The sequence below is a fragment of the Mytilus galloprovincialis genome, chromosome 4, assembly GCF_965363235.1.
Source record: "Mytilus galloprovincialis chromosome 4, xbMytGall1.hap1.1, whole genome shotgun sequence".
NCBI lineage: Eukaryota > Metazoa > Mollusca > Bivalvia > Mytilida > Mytilidae > Mytilus > Mytilus galloprovincialis.
This window is the reverse complement of record NC_134841.1, coordinates 34,848,790-34,872,350: the sequence shown is the minus strand read 5'-3', so window position 1 is coordinate 34,872,350 and position 23,561 is coordinate 34,848,790. Positions and strand designations below refer to the sequence as shown.

Genomic DNA, 23,561 nt, shown 5'->3' with positions numbered 1-23,561 from the left:
AGTAAACTTGAAAGACATATGAAGCCATGTTGTCTTTAAAATCTCCAAAAAGAGCATGATAAAATGCCAGTAGGTTTACATGTATGTGTATATAAGAATAATTGCGGAACAAATGTGATGTGTGCATTGATTTTATCATATATATGAAATTGTAACGTTAACTTTGAAAGGTACCACTGTTATATTGATTTAATATGTTGAAATAAAAAGTATCTTCAGTGCGATCAATGGTTTATATGTTTTCTTCAATTAAATATCAGCCTATTAACTGTTTAAAAGCTTATTGGAAGAGTATGGATAATCATATATTTAACGTTCTGAAAACGCATAAAACCCTGAAATTGGCTTACCCATTTTCAAAAAATATCTAAGCTGTGGGAGAGGGGTGCCCCTTCCACACCCACCCCCTCTGGACAAAACCTTCCTACGGCCCTGACTTGTGTATGTATACCCCACATTTCAATTTATTCATTTTATTATGACATTATTTTCATTACCTTTTCTTCAAGTTGTAGAGTATGGGTTTCCTGTGTTTGTGTTACTGTTTTTTTTTTGTGTTTTGTATTGTTCCCTTAGTTTTTCTGTACAAGTTTACCTGTGTATGAATCAGGGAGAACCATCAATGGATTTTGTGGAGGAGTTGGTCGATCTTCCCAAGCCAGATCTACCAAGTTCTGTGATACAGGGACTAACATATGTCCAGCTTCTTTTAAAACTTTATCCATTGGCTTCCAAGTCTCTGAAAAGTTATTTTGACTTTAAACTGTTCAATGAAATTTAAAATACAGCAATCACTTAGGTCAAAAACACTAAAATTACATCAATACATATATGGCTTTCTAAAATACCTCTTTTATTATAAAGACGGCAAGCAACCATTATGTGGGTAATATTAATTACAAATGATATTGTATTTATTTAGTCAATTGAAAACAATCACTATGAATGGACTGTTTTTACTTTTCTCCTAAAATACTGCCCACTAGCAAACTTTTCCTTTGACTTTTCTGAACAGATTAAAAAGAAAAACTGTGTTTGATGACTTACCAGAAGACATAAGGTAAGGATCAACACCAACTCTGCCACCAACAGGTAATTCCTATCAATATAATGTTAAATTATTTGAATGTTTTGTAATAAAACTCTATATAACTACAAAGTTTAACCATATACAAAATATGATTATTACCAGAAAATAAAGTCTATATGCAATGCAATATATCAACATGTAAATGCATGATATCCTGCAATAAAGTGTATGTGTCAATTTAAGAAACAAAAGCTAAAACATTTGGTTCAATATTATGAGCTTGTCTAAGAACCTGTTCTATTTTAAAAATTTAAGTTGGAAATGACTGATGGTTAGATGGATTTCTCATGTACTGCAATTGTGAGCCAAAATTTGTTCCTGTGAAAAAAGTTCCAGTGGAACTAATTTCACAGGAAATATGTTCTGGGAGAACTTTTTTCACAGACAATTTCTATATAATTTGTTCCATCTCTATGAAATAAGATCCACTCTTTACCTGGTGAAATAAGTTCTGGGTTGGTGAAATTTGTTCCTTACCTAGTGAAATAAGTTCCGGGTTTGTGAGATTTGTTCCTTGCTTGGTGAAATCAGTTATGGATTTGTGAGATTTGTTCCTCACCTGGTGAAATAAGTTCCTTGTCTGTGAAATATGTTCCACTGGTTAAACAATGTTAAACAAGTTATCTTATATCTTATATCTTATATGACTTAAACTTGTCATTAGTGAGTTTAAGGTCATTATGAAAAATGTGTATTACATTAATAAAGTAATAAATAAAAAGTGTAAACATTTCAGTAATTTGGATCCTGTGGAGTAAATCAAAATTTTAATAACATACTCAATTAATAATACTAAAAATGACACTAACAATAAGAAAGAGTAAAATCAAAAAAGTAATTCTGAAAAAAGTATTATAGTTTAAAATTTTTGTACTAATCATTTGAAAAGGACAAAGTGACTAATAAATGTTATATTAAAAGACATAGAGAAATAAAAGACACACTCTCTTGAAACTGTGTCACGACCTTAGCTAAGAACATGTAAGATAAGAACACCCATGACAGATCAACAAGAAAACAAACAGGTTGAATACCACATGAATGATAAAACATATATACAAATCATGATACAGTATCATCGCTTTTATTTCTTATCTTCATTCTACAGTCATGTCTTCAATTGCAAATGTTCCTCATGCAAGCACAGTGTACAGCATCCAGCTTGCATCATAATTTTTTAGTGTAACATGAACGTATTTCGCCGTGCAATATGTTAAAGGTACTTATTTTCTGTGAAATAGGTTCCTTAAGTTTCATTGATTTCTATATAATACTTTCGTTCAAAACTAATATCACAGGAACTTATTTCACTTTTTTAAAAATTTTAATATTGGAACAAATTTCATGGAGCTGTGATTTTTGTTTCGGAACTTATTTCATATTTGGTTAAAAAATTAGTTCCGGAACAAATTTTACAGTGCTGGAACATATTTTCTGTGAAATAAGTTCCGCTGGAACATATTTCCTATGAAATTTGTTCCAGCGGAACAAATGTCATGCCTGAACAATTTTTTTGTTACACAATGTCATAATCAGAAGGGCCAATGATTCAATCGTTAACATCATATATTCAAAGTTTTGTACAAAAAACCAGTATACATATAATGCAGTAAATTTTTAATTAATGTATATACCTTTGTCAGCCATTCTGCTTGTGATAAAGTGTCAGGTAAACCTAGAATATATAAAAATTTATATTAATATTACTGTTAAGAAATCCAAGTTTATGTTATAATAAATTTTGCCTCTGACAGCAAATGGGGTAATAAAACAACTAGAGATTTGCATGTATCTGTATAGATCATTGGGGATATGAATTAATTATAAGATTCTCTATAATTTAAAGTACAATCCCCTCTGTCAGTCCCTGGCAAAGATCCTAGCCACATTAAGGTGGTACATAAACACTACAGGGAGATAACTCTGTAAAATTCAGCTAAACATTTCAATAACGTTCTATTGCTCAGGAAATATTAAGCTTCTCAATGATTAAAATTGGTGTTAGTCAAACTGCTATTTGTACAATGAAAATTTTCCAATAAAGTGTGTGGTTCAAGTTTTTTTATTTTTTTTTATTTTTTCGTCATACATGTCATATAGGGTAAAAGTAAATATTTTGTCAAAATTTTATAAAAATTTAACGAGCCAAATAAATTTTAGTGAGGGTGTTTGGTATTACCTAAAGTTTCAATTTCTTTTCTAGTTCTCGAAAGGAAACTATATTTTTCTACATAAAGGTATTTCAAGAGAAGACTAGTACTATCTAAAAGGAAGTCTCCTGCTTCTGACCATACTGACTGGCTCATTAGCATCAAGGTAACTACTTTCTATGAGATATCTTACAAGAAATCTTTCTGTCAAATATGGAAAAATCAGCTTTTTTTAACATCTTCCCCCTTTACGCATATTTCTGTGTAAAAAACAATTGTCAACTAGTAACCATACTGGCCTGAATCAAAGTAAAAGCAGAAAAGGACTTTTAATATATGTATCTGTCATGTCAGTTTGTTAACAGAGTCATCAGGCAGTTACTTCAGTAAATATTCCCAAACTCTCTGGGCAAGGTGAGCTTAAAATAAAATGGTGACATGTATTACCATCTTTCATAAGGATCCAGTTAGAATCAATTTGTTTCTCTGCTTGTAGATAATATCTCCCATCTGTCCAAAGTGCTGCTTTATCATTAGTTATTACAGCGGTTCCTGGTTAAATAAAAGATAACGAATTTTACATATGTATTTCAATATATTTTTTCAAAACAGCTATTTAAAAAACAGACACCCTTATCATAAAAAGTTAGACACATGTGCTCATGTGTGTCTAGCAGAAGCAATTAAATGATGCTTTCATTAAAATCAAATGTTTCTACAATGACAAAAACAAACTGCATACCAAATCCTATATATATAAGAATAACTACTGCTTGGTGTGCATACTGCAACTGCATAGAACATATTGCTTTAATGTATTTCATCAATTCAAAAAGGGAAGTAACATATCAAAGACATCATTAAAAATAATTGTCTTCAGTTTTCAGCATACATATGGCATATGGAGAATGTTGAATGATTCTATCATTTTATTATGTTCTGTATGGACAATCAAGTACTTCTTGTCTTTCAAATCTAATATTTATACCTGCTGATCCAGAAAATCCTGAGACAAATTCTCTCCTACAATCACATGGGGCTATGTATTCACTCTGAAATTAAAAAAATAAATATTGTTCATCTACCAAAACTAAAACAATCAAACGGAGCTACAAGGGAAAAATCAGATGACTATTAAAGTAATGACTCAGTTAGGTCAAATTAACCAGTGAGATGACAAAGTGCTGACTCAGTATAGTCAGGTTGACAAAGAAGACGACTAAGTGCTGACTCAGTATAGTCAGGTTGACAAAGAAGACGACTAAGTGCTGACTCAGTATAGTCAGGTTGACAAAGAAGATGACTTAGTGCTGACTCAGTATAGTCAGGTTGACAAAGAAGACGACTTATCGCAGACTCAGTATAGTCAGGTGACTAAGAAGATGACTAAGTGCTGACTCAGTATAGTCAGGTTGACAAAGAAGACGACTAAGTGCTGACTCAGTATAGTCAGGTGACTAAGAAGATGACTTATCGCAGACTCAGTATAGTCAGGTGACTAAGAAGATGACTAAGTGCTGACTCAGTATAGTCAGGTTGACAAAGAAAACGACTAAGTGCTGACTCAGTATAGTCAGGTTGACAAAGAAGATGACTTAGCACTGATTCAGTATAGTCAGGATGACAAAGAAGATGACTAAGTGCTGACTCAATATAGTTGGGTTGACAAAGAAGATGACTAAGTGCTGACTCAGTATAGTCAGGTTGATAAAGAAGATGACTTAGCACTGACTCAGTATAGTCAGGTTGACAAAGAAGACGACTAAGTGCTGACTCAGTATAGTCAGGTTGACTAAGAAGATAACTTAGCGCAGACTCAGTATAGTCAGGTTGACAAAGAAGACGACTAAGTGCTGACTCAGTATAGTCAGGTTGACTAAGAAGATGACTTAGCGCAGACTCAGTATAGTCAGGTTGACAAAGAAAATGACTAAGTGCTGACTCAGTATAGTCAGGTTGACAAAGAAGACAACTAAGTGCTGACTCAGTATAGTCAGGTTGACAAAGAAGACGACTAAGTGCTGACTCAGTATAGTCAGGTTGACTAAGAAGATGACTTAGCGCAGACTCAGTATAGTCAGGTTGACAAAGAAAATGACTAAGTGCTGACTCAGTATAGTCAGGTTGACAAAGAAGACAACTAAGTGCTGACTCAGTATAGTCAGGTTGACAAAGAAGACGACTAAGTGCTGACTCAGTATAGTCAGGTTGACAAAGAAGATGACTTAGCACTGACTCAGTATAGTCAGGTTGACAAAGAAGACGACTAAGTGCTGACTCAGTATAGTCAGGTTGACTAAGAAGATGACTTAGCGCAGACTCAGTATAGTCAGGTTGACAAAGAAAATGACTAAGTGCTGACTCAGTATAGTCAGGTTGACAAAGAAGACAACTAAGTGCTGACTCAGTATAGTCAGGTTGACTAAGAAGACGACTAAGTGCTGACTCAGTATAGTCAGGTTGACTAAGAAGATGACTTAGCACAGACTCAGTAAAGTCAGGATGACAAAGAAGATGACTAAGTGCTGACTCAATATAGTTGGGTTGACAAAGAAGATGACTAAGTGCTGACTCAGTATAGTCAGGTTGACAAAGAAGACGACTAAGTGCTGACTCAGTATAGTCAGGTTGACAAAGAAGATAACTTAGCGCAGACTCAGTATAGTCAGGTTGACAAAGAAGACGACTAAGTGCTGACTCAGTATAGTCAGGTTGACAAAGAAGATGACTAAGTGCTGACTCAGTATAGTCAGGTGACTAAGAAGATGACTTATCGCAGACTCAGTATAGTCAGGATGACAAAAAAGAGGACTAAGTGCTGACTCAGTATAGTCATGTTGACTAAGAAGATAACTTAGTGCAGACTCAGTATAGTCAGGATGACAAAGAAGATGAATAAGTGCTGACTCAATATAGTTGGGTTGACAAAGAAGACGACTAAGTGCAGAATCAATTTAGTCAGGTTGACATGGAATGTGCTGACTCAGTAGTCAGGTTGACAAGGAAGATGAATAAGTGCTTAACTCACTATACTCAAGTTGATTCAGATGATGACTTAATGCTGACTCAGTATAATCAGGTTTACAAGGAAGATGAATAAGTATTGTCAGGTTGTCAAATCTATTGTGTATGTACCTCACAAGTCATGTGAGTTGAGTATCATATCTTGGAGAAATGAAATTATAAAATTTTAGTACTTTGTTATACATGTATCTTCCTTCAAAAGTGTGCAACCTGCATGTTTCCTATCAAATAAATAAATATCTTGCATTTAAAACATTTTTTGTTACATGCATGACATAGAATTTGACCTATGTTTAATAATTAATGAATGGCTATTATTTATTTTAAATTTATTGAATCATAAAATTAATTTTTAACTCTTCACATTGAATAATCTGCGTAGCGGATTATGTAAAATTTGAAGTCAAAAATTAATTTTATGGGTCAATAAATTCAAAATAAATTATTGCCATTTATTATAAATAAATTTCTTTCAAAAATAAAGCTCAAAGAACTTTTCAGTGGCGGATCCAGGGGGGGGGGGTTCCGGGGGTGCGCACCCCCCCTTTATTTTTGCCGATCAATGCATTTGTATCGGACATATGTTTTGCACCCCCCCTTTGCCCTGGGTTAGCCTGGGTTAGCACCCCCCCTTTCGAAAATTCCTGCATCCGCCCCTGCTTTTTATATTATTCATATTAACAATAACAACGTACACACATGTTGGCGTATGAATACACAACGTCAGAGTGGGCGTGTCACCATAAAAATTGACAACATTGAAAATAAAAATAATACTTTGAACCAATCAGAAGACAGTTAATACACCAAATTTATTTATTACCTGATGAGCATCTCCTGATGGTACAATATAGGCATGTATTTGTTCTGTAACGTATGTTGTATTCTTCAACAGAGCTCTCAGTCTCTTCAGAATGGTCGTTGTATTTTTCACCACCATGTTTAGCTGCAAAAAATAAATATTATTCCAAATTCAGTATTCTTTTTCAAGATAAATATTGAAAATCTAAAGTATTAAACTAGATCTCTTAATAAAATCTTTATAAAAAAGTTTTGAAATGCAATATATAATGGTTTTATATCATGTATACATACAGATTTGTTTAATTATTAACAATTTATTAAAATCTGATCTACATGTAGGTGTCTGAATTTGTTTATAAAATTGAGAATGGAAATGGGGACTGTGTCAAAGCGACAACAACCCGACCATAGAGCAGACAACAGCCGAAGGCCACCAATCGGTCTTCAATGCGAGAAACTCCCGCACCTGGAAGCGCCCTTCAGCTGGCCCCTTAACAAATATGCATACTAGTTCAATAATAATGGATGTCATGTTAAAAGCAACAATTTTGCTCTACCAATGTTTGATTTTTAACACAGATACAGATAGTAAAATTCTAATTACTAGTAATTATACCTTAAAAAATAATACCTGTGTTTCTCTTACATGCTAATAAAAATAAGAGGGGTATACTTTTGCAAATATTTTGGTCTTTTATGAGTCTAAGATTGGTTAAAACTGGGGGAACAGTCTGTCTTTTTTTAATTAAACATGATATGAATGTTTACAAAATAAAATTAAATGTAACTGGCTATCAATAATATGGACTTCAGGGCCAGAGTGAACACCATCCCCTGGACCCAACCAGATCTTAAATAGACAGCAGGAGAACCAGTGTATATAGTTGTAATTTAGCATATTTTATTGTAAATACCATCCAGATTTTCCTGGACTTTTACTTTAGGCCAGAGAGGAGTGGCCTCCTGTCTGTTTGAGATGCGCCCAAGTCAATTACAATTTATAGAGTTCGACTCGTAACCGTGACGAAGTAAGGCGTCAAAGAAAAAAATTTTAATAGCCTTTCAAGACGTCATAATTATTCGGACTACTAGAAAGAGGGGGGATAGGATCTTTATCGGGAATCTGGGATTGGGTGTTTTTAAGCTTGGGATTTCGGGATCAGGGAATTCTTTTTTTTCGAATTTTGGGACCTACGGATTTTGTGTTTTTAAGTCCAGGATTTCGGGATCTGATGTTTTTAAGTCCGGGATTTCGGGATCAGGACCCCTGAATCCAGGTCTGTTCGCGCCCACTCACAGGGCTTTCAATAAGTTTAGAAGTAGAAGGATAAAACCAAAAAATAGGAGTCCCATCAATGCGGACGGCAAAGCCGGCCGCGGCGACGAGCTTGCTCGTCGAACCTACGGCCTGGGGTCTGGGGCCCGCTCAAGGGCCCCAGAATTTTTTTTTAAAATGGTGCAAAATCCTGCATTCTGGGAGTCTCCTGGACCCTGTTTCAGTCCTCTCAAAACATCATTTTTTTAATGAAGATAATGTAAATGTTTGATTAAAATTTGTAGCATGGTTGGATTTTCTGTAAATATTGACTACATTTATATCTGCATTTGATCCAGACTTCAACTTAAAGCTTGTATTTGAAGTTGTTTGAGAATAGCAATGACATGGTGATAATATAGGGAAAGATCCACATCCAATCATATTTATTCATTAATAAAATTTTATTATACTTAAACTCAAAAAGTTCTGAAATAGAAGAGGGGACCACTATATTTTGGTACAATTATAGCACTATGAAAATCCCTTTTTATAATATAGGAAATTATTCAATGCGCTTTATGAATTAATACTATCAGGAGGCTGGCCTAAATTACAAATACATGTGTTTGCTGTTCGCTTACTGACCCGTCTGATGATTCACACCCCTCTAAAAATATTGATTTTCTGAAAAAAAACATTTTAAGATTTTATTTAAAAAAAAAATATTATTATTTGCCCCTTACAACATGCCTTAATAATTTTGTGATTATTGTGCTCTTTGAATAATAATTGAAAAAATAGTCATTAGATTAAAATTCTATGAGTTCAGGGAAAATAGAATATAAATTGAATGGGACATTAACATTCAGTTCAGTAGATACAACAGAGGCAGACAAATCCTTAACAGGATAATAAATTATATGATCCTTGACATGGGCATTGAGTGTGGGTACATCGTTGCATTGTGCATTGAAGTCAGAAGACCCTAAAGTGGGCCCAAATTTGACAGTGATGCTTTACAGATACAAAGAAAAGAAGATTGCGACACCAATTTATTTAATTTTTAATACAAAGCCAACATAGTTATAAAGGAACATGTTCATGTAGTTCACTCTATGTAATAGGATTTGAATCTAAAAACAAATGTGGGATCGGTGTCCTTGCGAACACGTGGGTCAGTGGCTGTACGTTGTTTATATTGGCGTTTGTTTGTTTTTTATTTTATTTTAACATTGTGAAAATATATAGTGTTCTCCTTTGAATAAGTTGTATTTCCATTCAATATTTATAAAGCACCTTGTTTTTGTATTTTTCTAATCCATTGACTGATGTCACTTTGGTTTCGTTTACTTATTTTCGTACACGCCTATTAATTACACCAATCGTAGGTCGTTTAAGAAAACCGGTTGTAAATCGACCAATCAGGAGTCTGTTTACAGACGGTGTTCGGGTGCCTTCTGCTGGTTTCTACTTTCAGTAGTTTTTGCCTTACTCTCCTTGTTGATAGCGATCCCAGCCTAGGCGTTCGTGACTACTCGGGTCACTTCACGTAGAGGTTATAAATATCAACCACACTTTATCGGAAATCCCCTGGTTGTGTCAACAGCGTAAATTTCCCCTTCAGTCATTTTTATTGATTTTTTAATTTTACAATTTTGAGCAAAGTAGGCGGCGGATTTCCTTCAAGTAGACGACGAAAATCGCCGCCTACCGCCTTCTATTGAAAGCCCTGACTCATGTTCGCCCCCTTTCACTTTCGCACAATACATGTTCGCATCCCAAAGTCCGTTCGCACCCTATATGTTCGCGCCCGATTTTGATTGGTTTTGTGTTTTTAATAACTTTGTAATCAAGTTTTGGCAAGTGTATTCTTATAAGTATATTTGTTGTCATTGTTTCAAAATAAAGTGAGACAGCCTTTTTTTTTGTGTTGAATAAATTTTAATCATGTTTTGGATAGTGTATTGTTAAAAATAATAATAACCCTTTCTAAATAAAGTGGGTTTCTGTCAACGTTTTATTTTGTGTTGAATAACTCTTAATCATGGTTTGGTTAGTGTATTGCTATAACTTTGTTTCATTGACTTGTTTCAAAATAAAGTGAGATTCTGACTTCGTTTTTTTTGTGTGTGCTGAATAAATTTTATCATGTTTTGGTTATAATAGTGTATTGCTATATTTTATTGTTTCATTGTTTCAGATCAAAGGGACCAAGTAAAGCTGTTAAAAACAATTATCTTTTGTGTTTTTTATTTAAAATCTTCGATGCTTTACTCATACCAAGCTAAATACATTCAGTATTTACACCAAAGCAATTTAAAACAATAATCATGATTTTCCAATTATGCAACTGGAATTTGAATTAAAATTGGGCGCGAACGTGTAGAGTGGAAACGGACCTTGGGTGCGAACGTGCGAGGTGCGAACGTGTAGGGTGCAAAAATGTATTGGGCGCGAACGGACCTGATACCAGGACCTCTCCTACCCTCCCTCTAGAAATCTAGAAATAAACTGATAAACAGAGAAAAACTGAAGAGAAAATAGACAAACAACTAATGTATGTATATACTATCAAAAAGATTTTAGGCTAAGGACATAAATGGACACATGAGAGGTTTGATTTTTATAAACATGGAAAATATATTATTGTGCATACTTTTGAAATTACAGTTTTTTCAAAACTCAAAACCACCGGCAAATCGATCTTCAACTGGAATCTATTTCTAATATTGATGAATGGAGTAGCAGGAAAATCTTTTAATCAGGAACCAGTCAGGTCAATGTCAAAGAAACGCTTCACATTATTAAAAATAAAGGAAACAGTTCCGTGCTCGTATTTTTGGTTTCGTTTTTTTCGTTTTTGTCAGTCTCTCTTTGAATTATAAACATTGTTTCCCTACCACTTCTGTTCTATTCACAGCGAGTATATATAATTACAAAGATTATCCATGGATCAACGGAATAATAACTTAACCAACCCAATGAGCTAATGAGTCATGGGTGCAGATTTTTTCCCATGTACAAAAAAAGATTAACCTTATAAACGTCATATATCTTAAAAACCCCAGGTTTAACATACTCTTAAATATTTTATACATTTGACTCCCATGCTTTTTAAAAGATTAACCTAGGACATAAAATATTGACTTATATAATTATTGAGTCATACTCCTCCCAGGATAAAGTTACTTTTCAAAATCTAAACAAGCTTTATCTTAAGAACGAAACACTCTTAATTTGTCCTCAGCCTTTTGTTACAAAATATGATTTCAGTTTTGAAAATTATCTTATAAAAATACCGGAAAATGCAAGAATCTGGAAGACAAAATTATGAACGTCTAATATAAAAATTCCCATTGAAACTGGGCTTTGGTACAATATTCCGGCGGAGGAACGAAAATGTCACATATGTAAAGAGAGTGTAGGAGACGAATTTCACTATCTTTTTATATGCAAGTCTCCTCAACTGGTTTGTTTTAGAGAACAACATATCCCTAGTTATTATACGAAGCATCCAAGTAAACAGAAATTATCTGTAATGTTATCTTACTGCAATGTTAATTTATATAGACAGGTGGCATCTTTTATCAGAAAGCTGAATAACTTATTGTGATATGTATATTAATTTTTATGAATTATTTCTTTTTTGTCTTATTTTTTTATATTTTGTCTTATTTTTTTATTTTTTTTTTATTGTTTTTTATTGTTTATTTTGTTTTTTGAATGTTACCTTTGTGTTATAAATCATGTTTATCATTGTATATATGTACCTCATGTTACACATATATGTGTCTGAGCGTTGCTTTACAATAAAATCTTGAAATCTTGAGTTTTTATTCAATAATTGAATGCTTCTATTTATAAATTTATCATCCTGTAAAAGCGTTGACCGAAGTATATTTTGTATGAAGCGCGGAAACCTTCATTCTAAAAATATGCACACGGTCAACGCTTTTAAAACACTATAAAATTACTAAGAGAAGGATTCAATACTTATGATAACATTTTTTTGTTAAGACCATGAAAACACGACTTCTATCAAGTTTTTCTATATTTACCTGTGCACTTTATTGTAGAAGGTTGACTTTCGGAATGACGGGAGATTGATGTTAGCCAATCATTATAACGAAAATGGGCATTTAAAAAGTCGGAATGCGAATACATATGTTCAAACTTTTTTAGGTAATTTTTTAGTAGCAACAAACAAAAGAACTATGTCAATTGGGTATGCTTTGATACTATATCTACCCTTGAATTTTTACTTGATAACATTTTTGTTCGCTTTGGAGATTCCGTCTATCGTCAAGTTATCGGAATTCCAATGGGAAATAATTGTGCACCACTTATTGCTGACCAGTTTTTGTATTGTTATGAGTTACAATTTATGACTAAGATCAGTAAAGACCCATATAAACAATATCTGATACAAAAATTTAACAGGCCCAAGACCACAATTAATGACCCCGCTTTTCGTTCCCTTTAATTATAGTGTATTTTTTCTTTATTTTTTTTCTTTCCCTTTCTCATTCATTTCTTAGCTTTTCTGGGGTGGAAATGATAGAAGAGAGCTGAAATAAACTTTTAGATGTTTTATTTTAACTGATTTTAATAAGGAAAGAGTGATTAGGCCAGGTGCAAAAAGGTAATATTTACACTTTTCGGATCATCTCTTGACTTGCCTATAGGGGTATGGATGTGTATTGGCCAAATTTGTATGATGTAAACATGCAATTTTTCTGAAAATTGCATATATTTCTGGACTTGTACTGTACATTACACGCACAAAAAATTAGACAAAAAGAATAGACAAAACATTTTTAATGCGAAAAAACGTTATAAAGAAATGATAGAGGAATTAATTGTGGTCTCGGGCCTAAGAGGTGCATTTCAGCAAATTTTGAATTTATACTTTGACAACTTCTCTGAATGATCTATTGGTATTAATTTGTCAAACTATATGAGAAGAAATGATTTCCACTTTTATTTGATAGAAATTTGTAAAAAAAAGTCCCTTTTCAGCTGATATGCCCAAAAAGTAGCTTTTTCACTTTTTTCAATAATTTTGTAAAAGCAGCATCCTTAATTTTTCTCTGACATTTTTTTTTTATATCTATTTGTGTTTGTGGTATTTATTTCACGTGTTTTACTCATTTTTGAACTCTGAACACAAAGAAAAGTGGATAAAAGCATAAAAAGAATGCAAAATGTGCTGTTTTAATAGTCTAGGTCTAACGGTCTGTACGAAGCAAGTGAAATATGAAGTTCTATGCACTTAAAAATTGTATTCCTTTAAACAGATTGCACTGAATCTATGTCAAAAGCACTTAGTACTGGTTGTGTAAACTTGTCTGTTTCACAGAATACCTTTATTTTCTTCTGTTGGATGGCTGGTGGTTAAAATATTTGCATTTTAAGACTGAAATTTCATGCAGGTTTAAACAGAAAATTGAAAAAACTTTGCATCAGACCATACTGTCTACATGTATAGTTAAAAGCAACAGTCTTGTTACATCCAGGCTTCATATTTGATCATATCTCAGCAAGGATTTGAGCAAAAAGAAGCATATTTCCATCTCCAATATCATTTATATGCAATTTAATAGGGAAATATAGGGAACGACCCAAATTGACAACTTGTTATTTTAAGCTTGACATTGCTTAAGACCATGTAAAACTCATTTGTTATGCTATTTGAAACTTTTATTTACATGAAAAGAACATGTATGATATGTAAAATGTTTTGTTTTAACTCAACAACTTCAGAAAATTGTTGTAAGTGGAAAATATTACATTTCATATAAGGCCTCGCTTCATTTGAAAACCTCTATTTTTTGGCATAGGCACATATGAAATTAACTTTTGTCAAATTTTTATAAGTCTCATACATTAAGTATGCTATAAATGACTTTAAATAGATAATATCTTATACATTGAGACATTAAAAAGTGCAATTTGGTGTTTTTTTTAATTTTTGATGCCAAAATTTGAAAGTTGAAATTGTTCTATTTCAACGTCACAATTCAGCAACAAAAGTTGAGGTATAAAAAATGCCACATTTTCTATAATATATATCATATGGCTTTTAAATTTTGTAAACTGACTCATAATACACTAAGCTTAAATCATGCCAAGTTTTATTGGAATTGGTCAAGATTTTGGCCCCTAAGAGGTGCATTTCAGCAAATTTTGAATTTATACTTTGACAACTTCTCTGAATGATCTATTGGTATTAATTTGTCAAACTATATGAGAAGAAATGATTTCCACTTTTATTTGATAGAAATTTGTAAAAAAAAGTCCCTTTTCAGCTGATATGCCCAAAAAGTAGCTTTTTCACTTTTTTCAATAATTTTGTAAAAGCAGCATCCTTAATTTTTCTCTGACATTTTTTTTTATATCTATTTGTGTTTGTGGTATTTATTTCACGTGTTTTACTCATTTGTGAACTCTGAACACAAAGAAAAGTGGATAAAAGCATAAAAAGAATGCAAAATGTGCTGTTTTAATAGTCTAGGTCTAACGGTCCGTACGAAGCAAGTGAAATATGAAGTTCTATGCACTTAAAAATTGTATTCCTTTAAACAGATTGCACTGAATCTATGTCAAAAGCACTTAGTACTGGTTGTGTAAACTTGTCTGTTTCACAGAATACCTTTATTTTCTTCTGTTGGATGGCTGGTGGTTAAAATATTTGCATTTTAAGACTGAAATTTCATGCAGGTTTAAACAGAAAATTGAAAAAACTTTGCATCAGACCATACTGTCTACATGTATAGTTAAAAGCAACAGTCTTGTTACATCCAGGCTTCATATTTGATCATATCTCAGCAAGGATTTGAGCAAAAAGAAGCATATTTCCATCTCCAATATCATTTATATGCAATTTAATAGGGAAATATAGGGAACGACCCAAATTGACAACTTGTTATTTTAAGCTTGACATTGCTTAAGACCATGTAAAACTCATTTGTTATGCTATTTGAAACTTTTATTTACATGAAAAGAACATGTATGATATGTAAAATGTTTTGTTTTAACTCAACAACTTCAGAAAATTGTTGTAAGTGGAAAATATTACATTTCATATAAGGCCTCGCTTCATTTGAAAACCTCTATTTTTTGGCATAGGCACATATGAAATTAACTTTTGCCAAATTTTTATAAGTCTCATACATTAAGTATGCTATAAATGACTTTAAATAGATAATATCTTATACATTGAGACATTAAAAAGTGCAATTTGGTGTTTTTTTTAATTTTTGATGCCAAAATTTGAAAGTTGAAATTGTTCTATTTCAACGTCACAATTCAGCAACAAAAGTTGAGGTATAAAAAATGCCACATTTTCTATAATATATATCATATGGCTTTTAAATTTTGTAAACTGACTCATAATACACTAAGCTTAAATCATGTCAAGTTTTATTGGAATTGGTCAAGATTTTGGCCCCTAATAGGTGCATTTCAGCAAATTTTGAATTTATACTTTGACAACTTCTCTGAATGATCTATTGGTATTAATTTGTCAAACTATATGAGAAGAAATGATTTCCACTTTTATTTGATAGAAATTTGTAAAAAAAAGTCCCTTTTCAGCTGATATGCCCAAAAAGTAGCTTTTTCACTTTTTTCAATAATTTTGCAAAAGCAGCATCCTTAATTTCTCTCTGACATTTTTTTTTTTTTATATCTATTTGTGTTTGTGGTATTTATTTCACGTGTTTTACTCATTTGTGAACTCTGAACACAAAGAAAAGTGGATAAAAGCATAAAAAGAATGCAAAATGTGCTGTTTTAATAGTCTAGGTCCAACGGTCCGTACGAAGCAAATGAAATATGAAGTTCTATGCATTTAAAAATTGTATTCCTTTAAACAGATTGCACTGAATCTATGTCAAAAGCACTTAGTACTGGTTGTGTAAACTTGTCTGTTTCACAGAATACCTATTTTTTCTTCTGTTGGATGGCTGGTGGTTAAAATATTTGCATTTTAAGACTGAAATTTCATGCAGGTTTAAACAGAAAATTGAAAAAACTTTGCATCAGACCATACTGTCTACATGTATAGTTAAAAGCAACAGTCTTGTTACATCCAGGCTTCATATTTGATCATATCTCAGCAAGGATTTGAGCAAAAAGAAGCATATTTCCATCTCCAATATCATTTATATGCAATTTAATAGGGAAATATAGGGAACGACCCAAATTGACAACTTGTTATTTTAAGCTTGACATTGCTTAAGACCATGTAAAACTCATTTGATATGCTATTTGAAACTTTTATTTACATGAAAAGAACATGTATGATATGTAAAATGTTTTGTTTTAACTCAACAACTTCAGAAAATTGTTGTAAGTGGAAAATATTACATTTCATATAAGGCCTCGCTTCATTTGAAAACCTCTATTTTTTGGCATAGGCACATATGAAATTAACTTTTGTCAAATTTTTATAAGTCTCATACATTAAGTATGCTATAAATGACTTTAAATAGATAATATCTTATACATTGAGACATTAAAAAGTGCAATTTGGTGGGTTTTTTTTATTTTTGATGCCAAAATTTGAAAGTTGAAATTGTTCTATTTCAACGTCACAATTCAGCAACAAAAGTTGAGGTATAAAAAATGCCACATTTTCTATAATATATATCATATGAATTTTAAATTTTGTAAACTGACTCATAATACACTAAGCTTAAATCATGCCAAATTTTATTGGAATTGGTCAAGATTTTGGCCCCTAATAGGCCCAAGACTACAATTAATGACCCCGCTTTTCGTTGTTCACGAATATAGTTCCCTTTAATTATAGTGTATTTTTTCTTTATTTTTTTTCTTTCCCTTTCTCATTCATTTCTTAGCTTTTCTGGGGTGGAAATGATAGAAGAGAGCTGAAATAAACTTTTAGATGTTTTATTTTAACTGATTTTAATAAGGAAAGAGTGATTAGGCCAGGTGCAAAAAGGTAATATTTACACTTTTCGGATCATCTCTTGACTTGCCTATAGGGGTATGGATGTGTATTGGCCAAATTTGTATGATGTAAACATGCAATTTTTCTGAAAATTGCATATATTTTTGGACTTGTACTGTACATTACACACACAAAAAATTAGACAAAAAGAATAGGCAAAACATTTTTAATGCGAAAAAACGTTATAAAGAAATGATAGAGGAATTAATTGTGGTCTCGGGCCAACAATACATTTAGATTTTTGGATGATATATTGGCTCTTAATAATGACGACTTTAGTATGTATACTAAATAAAGTTATCCTGTTGAACTTACTTTAAATAAAGCTCATACTAACAATGACCACTGTACTTTCCTCGATCTTGATATCTATATCATTAACGGGAAGCTTAATACAAAAATTTATGATAAAAGAGATGATTTTTCATTTCCTATCGTTCATTATCCATTTTTTAGATTGTGACGTTCCCTTGTTACCATCTTATGGTGTTTATATATCTCAACTTGTACGATTCGCTCGTGTTTGTAACAACGTATTATATTTAAGCGAGAGAAATAAATGTATTATTGAAAAATTATTACACCAGGGTTTTCGATATCATAAACTAGTCAAAACATTTACTAAATTCTATCATCGGTATAAGGACATCATTCGTAAATATAACTTAACAAACAAACATCTTACACTTTCTGGTATTTCACATCCAATCTTTTATGGTAATATTCTTAACAAAGCACAAACATATAAGTATTCACCTTAAAAGCTAACAAAACCTTTAAACAGACTTACTATAAGGGATATAGTTACGATGTTGTTGTCAGGTCATTAAAGATTGCATTTTTTGGCTTTAATATTGATTCCCTTATAGGGTCTTTGCATCGGAATTAAACACATTTATTTTAAAACCAGTTGTTGGCATGACACGGGTTATGTTGTTCTCATATATTTTATGATGGTATAATACTAAACCTCTAACAGTAGGGATTGTGCCCGATATTCATATGATGAAGACATAATCTTTCAATCAGTTTAATTGAGGTCTGGAGCTGGCATGTCAGAAACTGCTAGTAGTCTGTTGAAATTTATGTATTATTGTCATTTTGTTTATCTTCTTTTGTTTCCTATTCTGACATCGGACTATGACTTCTCTTAAACTGACCTTTGGTTGTCTTGTATCATTTTTAATTTTAGTTTCTTGTGTATAATTCGGAGTTTAGTATGACGTCCATTATCACTAAACTAGCTAGTGCCGACGGTACATATTTGTTTAGGGGCCAGCTAAAGGACGCCTCTAGGTGCGAGAGTTTCTCACTGCATTGGAGACCCATCGGAGGCCTTCGGCTGTTGTCTGCTCTATGGTCGGGTTGTTGTCTCTTTGACACATTCCCCATTTCAATTCTCAATTTTATAATATAATGTAACATACATGTAATGTAATGTAATTATTATATCATATTTTGCTGCCGTAAAACCTAGCCGATGTAGATATAAGACACAGCGCCGAAGAAGTAAAATAAAACAGTGCTACAAATGAAAAGCTTTTAGAGCTGTAGATACAAGTGTATTCAGAACTGGAGATGTCAAGTCCAGCACTTCATATCTGAAAACAGGTATATAAATATATATGTTCCTTTTGAAAATGTACAGTATAGTGCTAGCTGGGGATGCAAAAACAAGTGCTATAGATGTAAAGTTATCATATATGATGGATATAGGCAAGCCCTATAATTTTCATAACCAGCGCATCTAGCTGTTGACTTTTTTGTCTCTAAAGATAGGTTTTATATCTTAAAGAGCTCAGGTCTTCCCATCTCCAGCACTAGAACTCAAAACCCAAATGTACAGCTCTTTATCCGTATGAGATACAGCAGGGCTCCGTGTTAAACAAGAAAAGTTTCAACTATAAACAATAGCACACGCAAACAACATTACTTATAATATAAAAGTCCCTTTTTAATATAATCAATCTTTATTAAGCACAAATTACACCCACAAGAGGGTCAAAGGCATACCAATAATATGTAATAACACTGAACAATATAATGATGACATTTACATTGACATAAAGATACAACAAAACAAAAAATCAAACAACACATGACTTCAAGTGCCCTCTGCCCTCCATAGACTGTTTAATAAAGGAGCCTATAAAGATTTCAGTTGCTGACTAGTGGTTGGATTTAGGAAATATTTCACTTTATTATCAGAAAAATCTTTGTATTGAGTTTTTAAATCCGGCACTAAAAAAGACATGTCTTAAATTATCATTTATTTTACCTGGTAATAAGAAATGGGATTCATCATCAAGAACTTTTCTCTTATTATAAAGTCTTTGGGGGCGTTGACTATTTTTAAATCAGTTTTTATATGCTTAGAAGTTCGCTGTTTTGGTCAAAAGATATTAACTGACTTTCTCTAATTTTTGTGCTATTTTCATATTTCCTGACCGGTGTGAGAAACATATTTCTCCCTCACTAGTGAAAAATCTGTTCTCGGCAAATGATTGGTTGAAATTTAATTGTGACGTTAAATTTTCGTGTTTACTTTTGAATTTTCTTATTGCCTGATGAGACCATGCCTGATGACGTCACATCAAAATTACACAATTTTCCTCAAATCTTTAAAAAGGAAGGATAAAAATCATAAGAGAAAAAAATTCCACCACTGTGACTTGTGTATTACGCCGGATATTTCTCCACTCTCCACAGTTAAATTTTAATTATTTAAAATGCTCGGCAAGCCTCGCGCTTTAATTATTAAAATTTAACTCTCTCGGGTGGAGAAATATCGTTATACAATTGTTGCAGTTGTGGAATCATCTATATGTCACATATTTCTATCTATCTTTGCTGAAATTCATTTGTATTGTACCTTTGACTGAAATTCTAACTGTCCCTGTTTTTGTTTTCATCTTCGGGCTTGATAATAGTACTTATTGTTTGACCTAATATGATTTACATATGAGTACCATGAGTATATATAACGCTCTTTACTTTGAGTTAATCAGACGAATTTTCACTCAAAAGTCGGTCTTCATATAAAAGTGAATGTGTGGCAATGAAACAATAAAGGGGGAATCTTACTAATTCAGAACTAGAGGCAATATTACTAGCACAGGTCTATACTCCAAGTGTAAATTTACATAACTTATTGTGATTTTTTTTTCAAGTGGACTCCTACCTAGTACTACGATAAAACTGAGATTATCCAAAGGAGAATTGTTTTTTTTTCGTCTGGCTCTAGGAATTTCATTGGTAAACGAACAGAAAGTCACAGGACATAAAGTCACAAATTTGATAGCTTGACAAAAAGTCAAAGGACAAAAAGTCACAAACAATTTGTTGACAATTGTTCGAAAATATAAGAGAAAGGTCTAGAAATATTTTCTTTCTGTAACATATGATAGTATGCTCATAAGCCTTGATAAATGAAAATTATTAAAATTTAATCATGCAAAGGATATATTTCTTGGCAGAATGAAGCCTTTAAGTATCAAGCAACTTTGACATTTTGTTTTCATAACAATTATTTGATCATTAATATTGATATAATTTATTGAATAATTTTTAATTACAAAGTTGCATCACATATAATAGCTAACAAAAAAACAAACATTTTATTTTTAAAAATTAGTGTTTCTGGTTCAATGAAAAATAATCTCAAAACTGAATTGTAACTGTTTGTCCTGTGACTTTGTGTCCTACATTCATTTCATTGTATGTAAGGCAGCAACCATTTGATTTTCTGGGGGGGGGGGGGACTGTTTTTTTGGCGACAAGTCGTAAACAATTTTTGCTTTCAATTTTAGCATTACATATAGTGGCAACTGAGGGTGAAACAAACAATTTTTTCCTCAGGGACAAAAACAAATTATTTTTTTCTCCAAAAACTGGAAACAAACTTTTTTTCCAAAAAAATCCATAGTACCTCCGATTTTTATGAAAAAATTACCACGGACGGAAAACATATCAATCTATTAGTTCAGTAATTTTCGTGTCTGCCCTTCCATTATGTGAATCAAGAAAAAATTCCAAAAAATGGGTAACAAAAAGAGAAAATCGAATGCGCTTTTTTATGTTAGGGCGTGTTTGAGTTGAGTATTTTGTCTTGATATCGTACAAAGTAAGAATATTTCATGCATCGTCTCGCTTCAGATTCTATCATTTTTATATATTAAAGCTACAGGTTGACTTTATAACGCAAAAGAATCACAGTACTAAAAGATGAAATATATGGGTCAAGTGAAATACCTATCTAATGAGTCACAAAAACAGAGAAGGTGTGTTCGAATAGCTATTTATTTTTACTGAAAGTACTTGACGACAGTCTTTCAAGTTGGATGATGAAAATGCATATCTTCGAAAAATTCTAATTTTTTGTGTGTGATTACTAGGGTTTATAGTCTTCATATACTAAAAAAATCTAGTCTGCCCTTCCACGAAATATTTAATTAGAATTTTTTTAAATGTTTATGAATTTTCGAAAATTCCACCCGACAACCGATCAGACAATAGTTTTAAGTTGAATCAATGCAGACAAGATTATTAACTGATGCTCATTAGCTAGTTGATACATTTGTCTTTTAAAATACAACTAACATATAAGGATCGTAATGGTGCAATGTGGATAAATTTATCGGTGTCCAAGAGCAATATTGGTAGCGCGTCATCCCTACAATGGCTTTCATTTCTACGATTGTGAAAATGAACTGGCGTAATGGGGAGATAATTTTGACGAAGTAGACTCCTGACTGACTTGCTAGTCCAAATCATCATGACGTCTGTCAAGGCTATTTTGTTTTTTTTTTTAATGTTCAGTGGTGTAAAAATACACTCATGATAAAATCAGTTGGAATGGACATTTAGCGGTATCGAATTGGATTCCAAGTATGTCCTCTCCAGTTTCCCGTTCGTTATCTAGGTAATTGTGCGGCATCCGGGGTGACCTTATCCTTTATTTTGTATATGCGGTTTATTTTATATTATGCTGGACTTAAATTTCAACAAAAACCACATTGACCAAAATCTTTAACCTGAAGCGGGACATACGGACAGACGGACGCACAGACCAGAAAACATAATGTCCTACTATCGTAGATGGGGCATAACAACACAACCACACACAGTTTAAATGTAAATAAAGCATGTATATCGGTTTATCCCTATTTCCAAAAGATGTACCAAATAAATTAAATTGCGATTACACACAACTTCAGTATCACTACACCATAAAAATGTATGTATACATATGTATGCAATCTGTACATGAGTAACCTGGATGGTAATATTTATTTAAAAAATGATCAATCTCACAAAAAACGAAATATTGAGAAGGTAGATAACACTTACCTGTTCCTTTGATTTTCTTGAACATGCCATGAAGATCTTCAAAACTTGCGTTTTCTGTTTAAAACAAAAATCACATTGAAAGATAAAACAAGAAATTGAAGAAAAAACACAAGAATAAATATTAGAATATCAGGGTATATAAATACAAACTATATATAATATCAAACTTTATCATTCCGTTATTAGTTCTTTTTATGGTATCTAAAATAATCTATAAAACCGAGGAAACAATCAAAACCAAGAGTTCCAAGTGTTGAATTTAACTTTTATGGACGCGGCCACTATGACTGAGTTGGTTGACCGTTATATAGAATATCTGTTTAACATTTTATGACGGATATATATGTCTCATTTATCATAACCACAATCAGGCTCGTCTCCTTTCCTAAAATCTGATGTACCAATAATACTTATCACCGTGTGTGTACATGCATCATGCATGAATCACAGATGGGTGCCATATGTGGAGCGACAGGATTAGCCAATCAACCCGCAACACTTGAGATCACTCCATTTTTTGGTATGTTTTTTTTCCTTCATGACATTGTCAGTTTGTTTCGACTTTTAAGCCGCTTGAATATCCCTTTGGTACCTTTCGCCTCTAGCTCTTTGTTGTCCAATCTGATTAAAAAACATAAAGACTAACACAGGCTAGAGGTTCATGACTTGATTAAGGCGTAAACAATGCGGCCGGTCGGGAAAAACATGTTTTGTGAGATCTCAACACTTTTCTTTACCTCTAGCCAATGTTAAATTAAAAAAAAAACTGCAATACGCACAGTAAAACTCGGTTTAAACGAAGTCCGAGTCCGATGTTAGATTAAGTAACAGAAGAAACTTAAAGATGAATATATATTGACAAAGGACTAGCAACCTTTAAGATAATAAACATACCAAGTTTAAGGTTAT

General features: G+C 32.5%; 1 protein-coding gene across 2 annotated transcripts in view; it reads right to left on the bottom strand.

Annotated features, from left to right (window-relative positions):
• Window positions 1-22,697, bottom strand: part of LOC143071976 (xaa-Pro aminopeptidase 1-like) — a 40,284-nt gene extending 17,587 nt beyond the window's left edge. Inside the window, exons 1-7 of one of the 2 annotated variants that reach the window (XM_076246704.1) lie at window positions 22,653-22,697; window positions 7,088-7,210; window positions 4,229-4,292; window positions 3,688-3,792; window positions 2,725-2,765; window positions 1,048-1,099; window positions 596-739 (exon numbers count right to left, since the gene is read on the bottom strand). In XM_076246704.1, the coding sequence (XP_076102819.1) occupies window positions 596-739; window positions 1,048-1,099; window positions 2,725-2,765; window positions 3,688-3,792; window positions 4,229-4,292; window positions 7,088-7,210; window positions 22,653-22,682 (559 nt within the window). In that variant the 5' untranslated portion in view covers window positions 22,683-22,697. Of the gene's footprint in view, window positions 1-595; window positions 740-1,047; window positions 1,100-2,724; window positions 2,766-3,687; window positions 3,793-4,228; window positions 4,293-7,087; window positions 7,211-10,982; window positions 11,121-22,652 lie in introns of those variants that run through there. The other variant, XM_076246705.1, reaches the window with a different exon arrangement.
• Window positions 22,698-23,561: the final 864 nt, after the last annotated feature.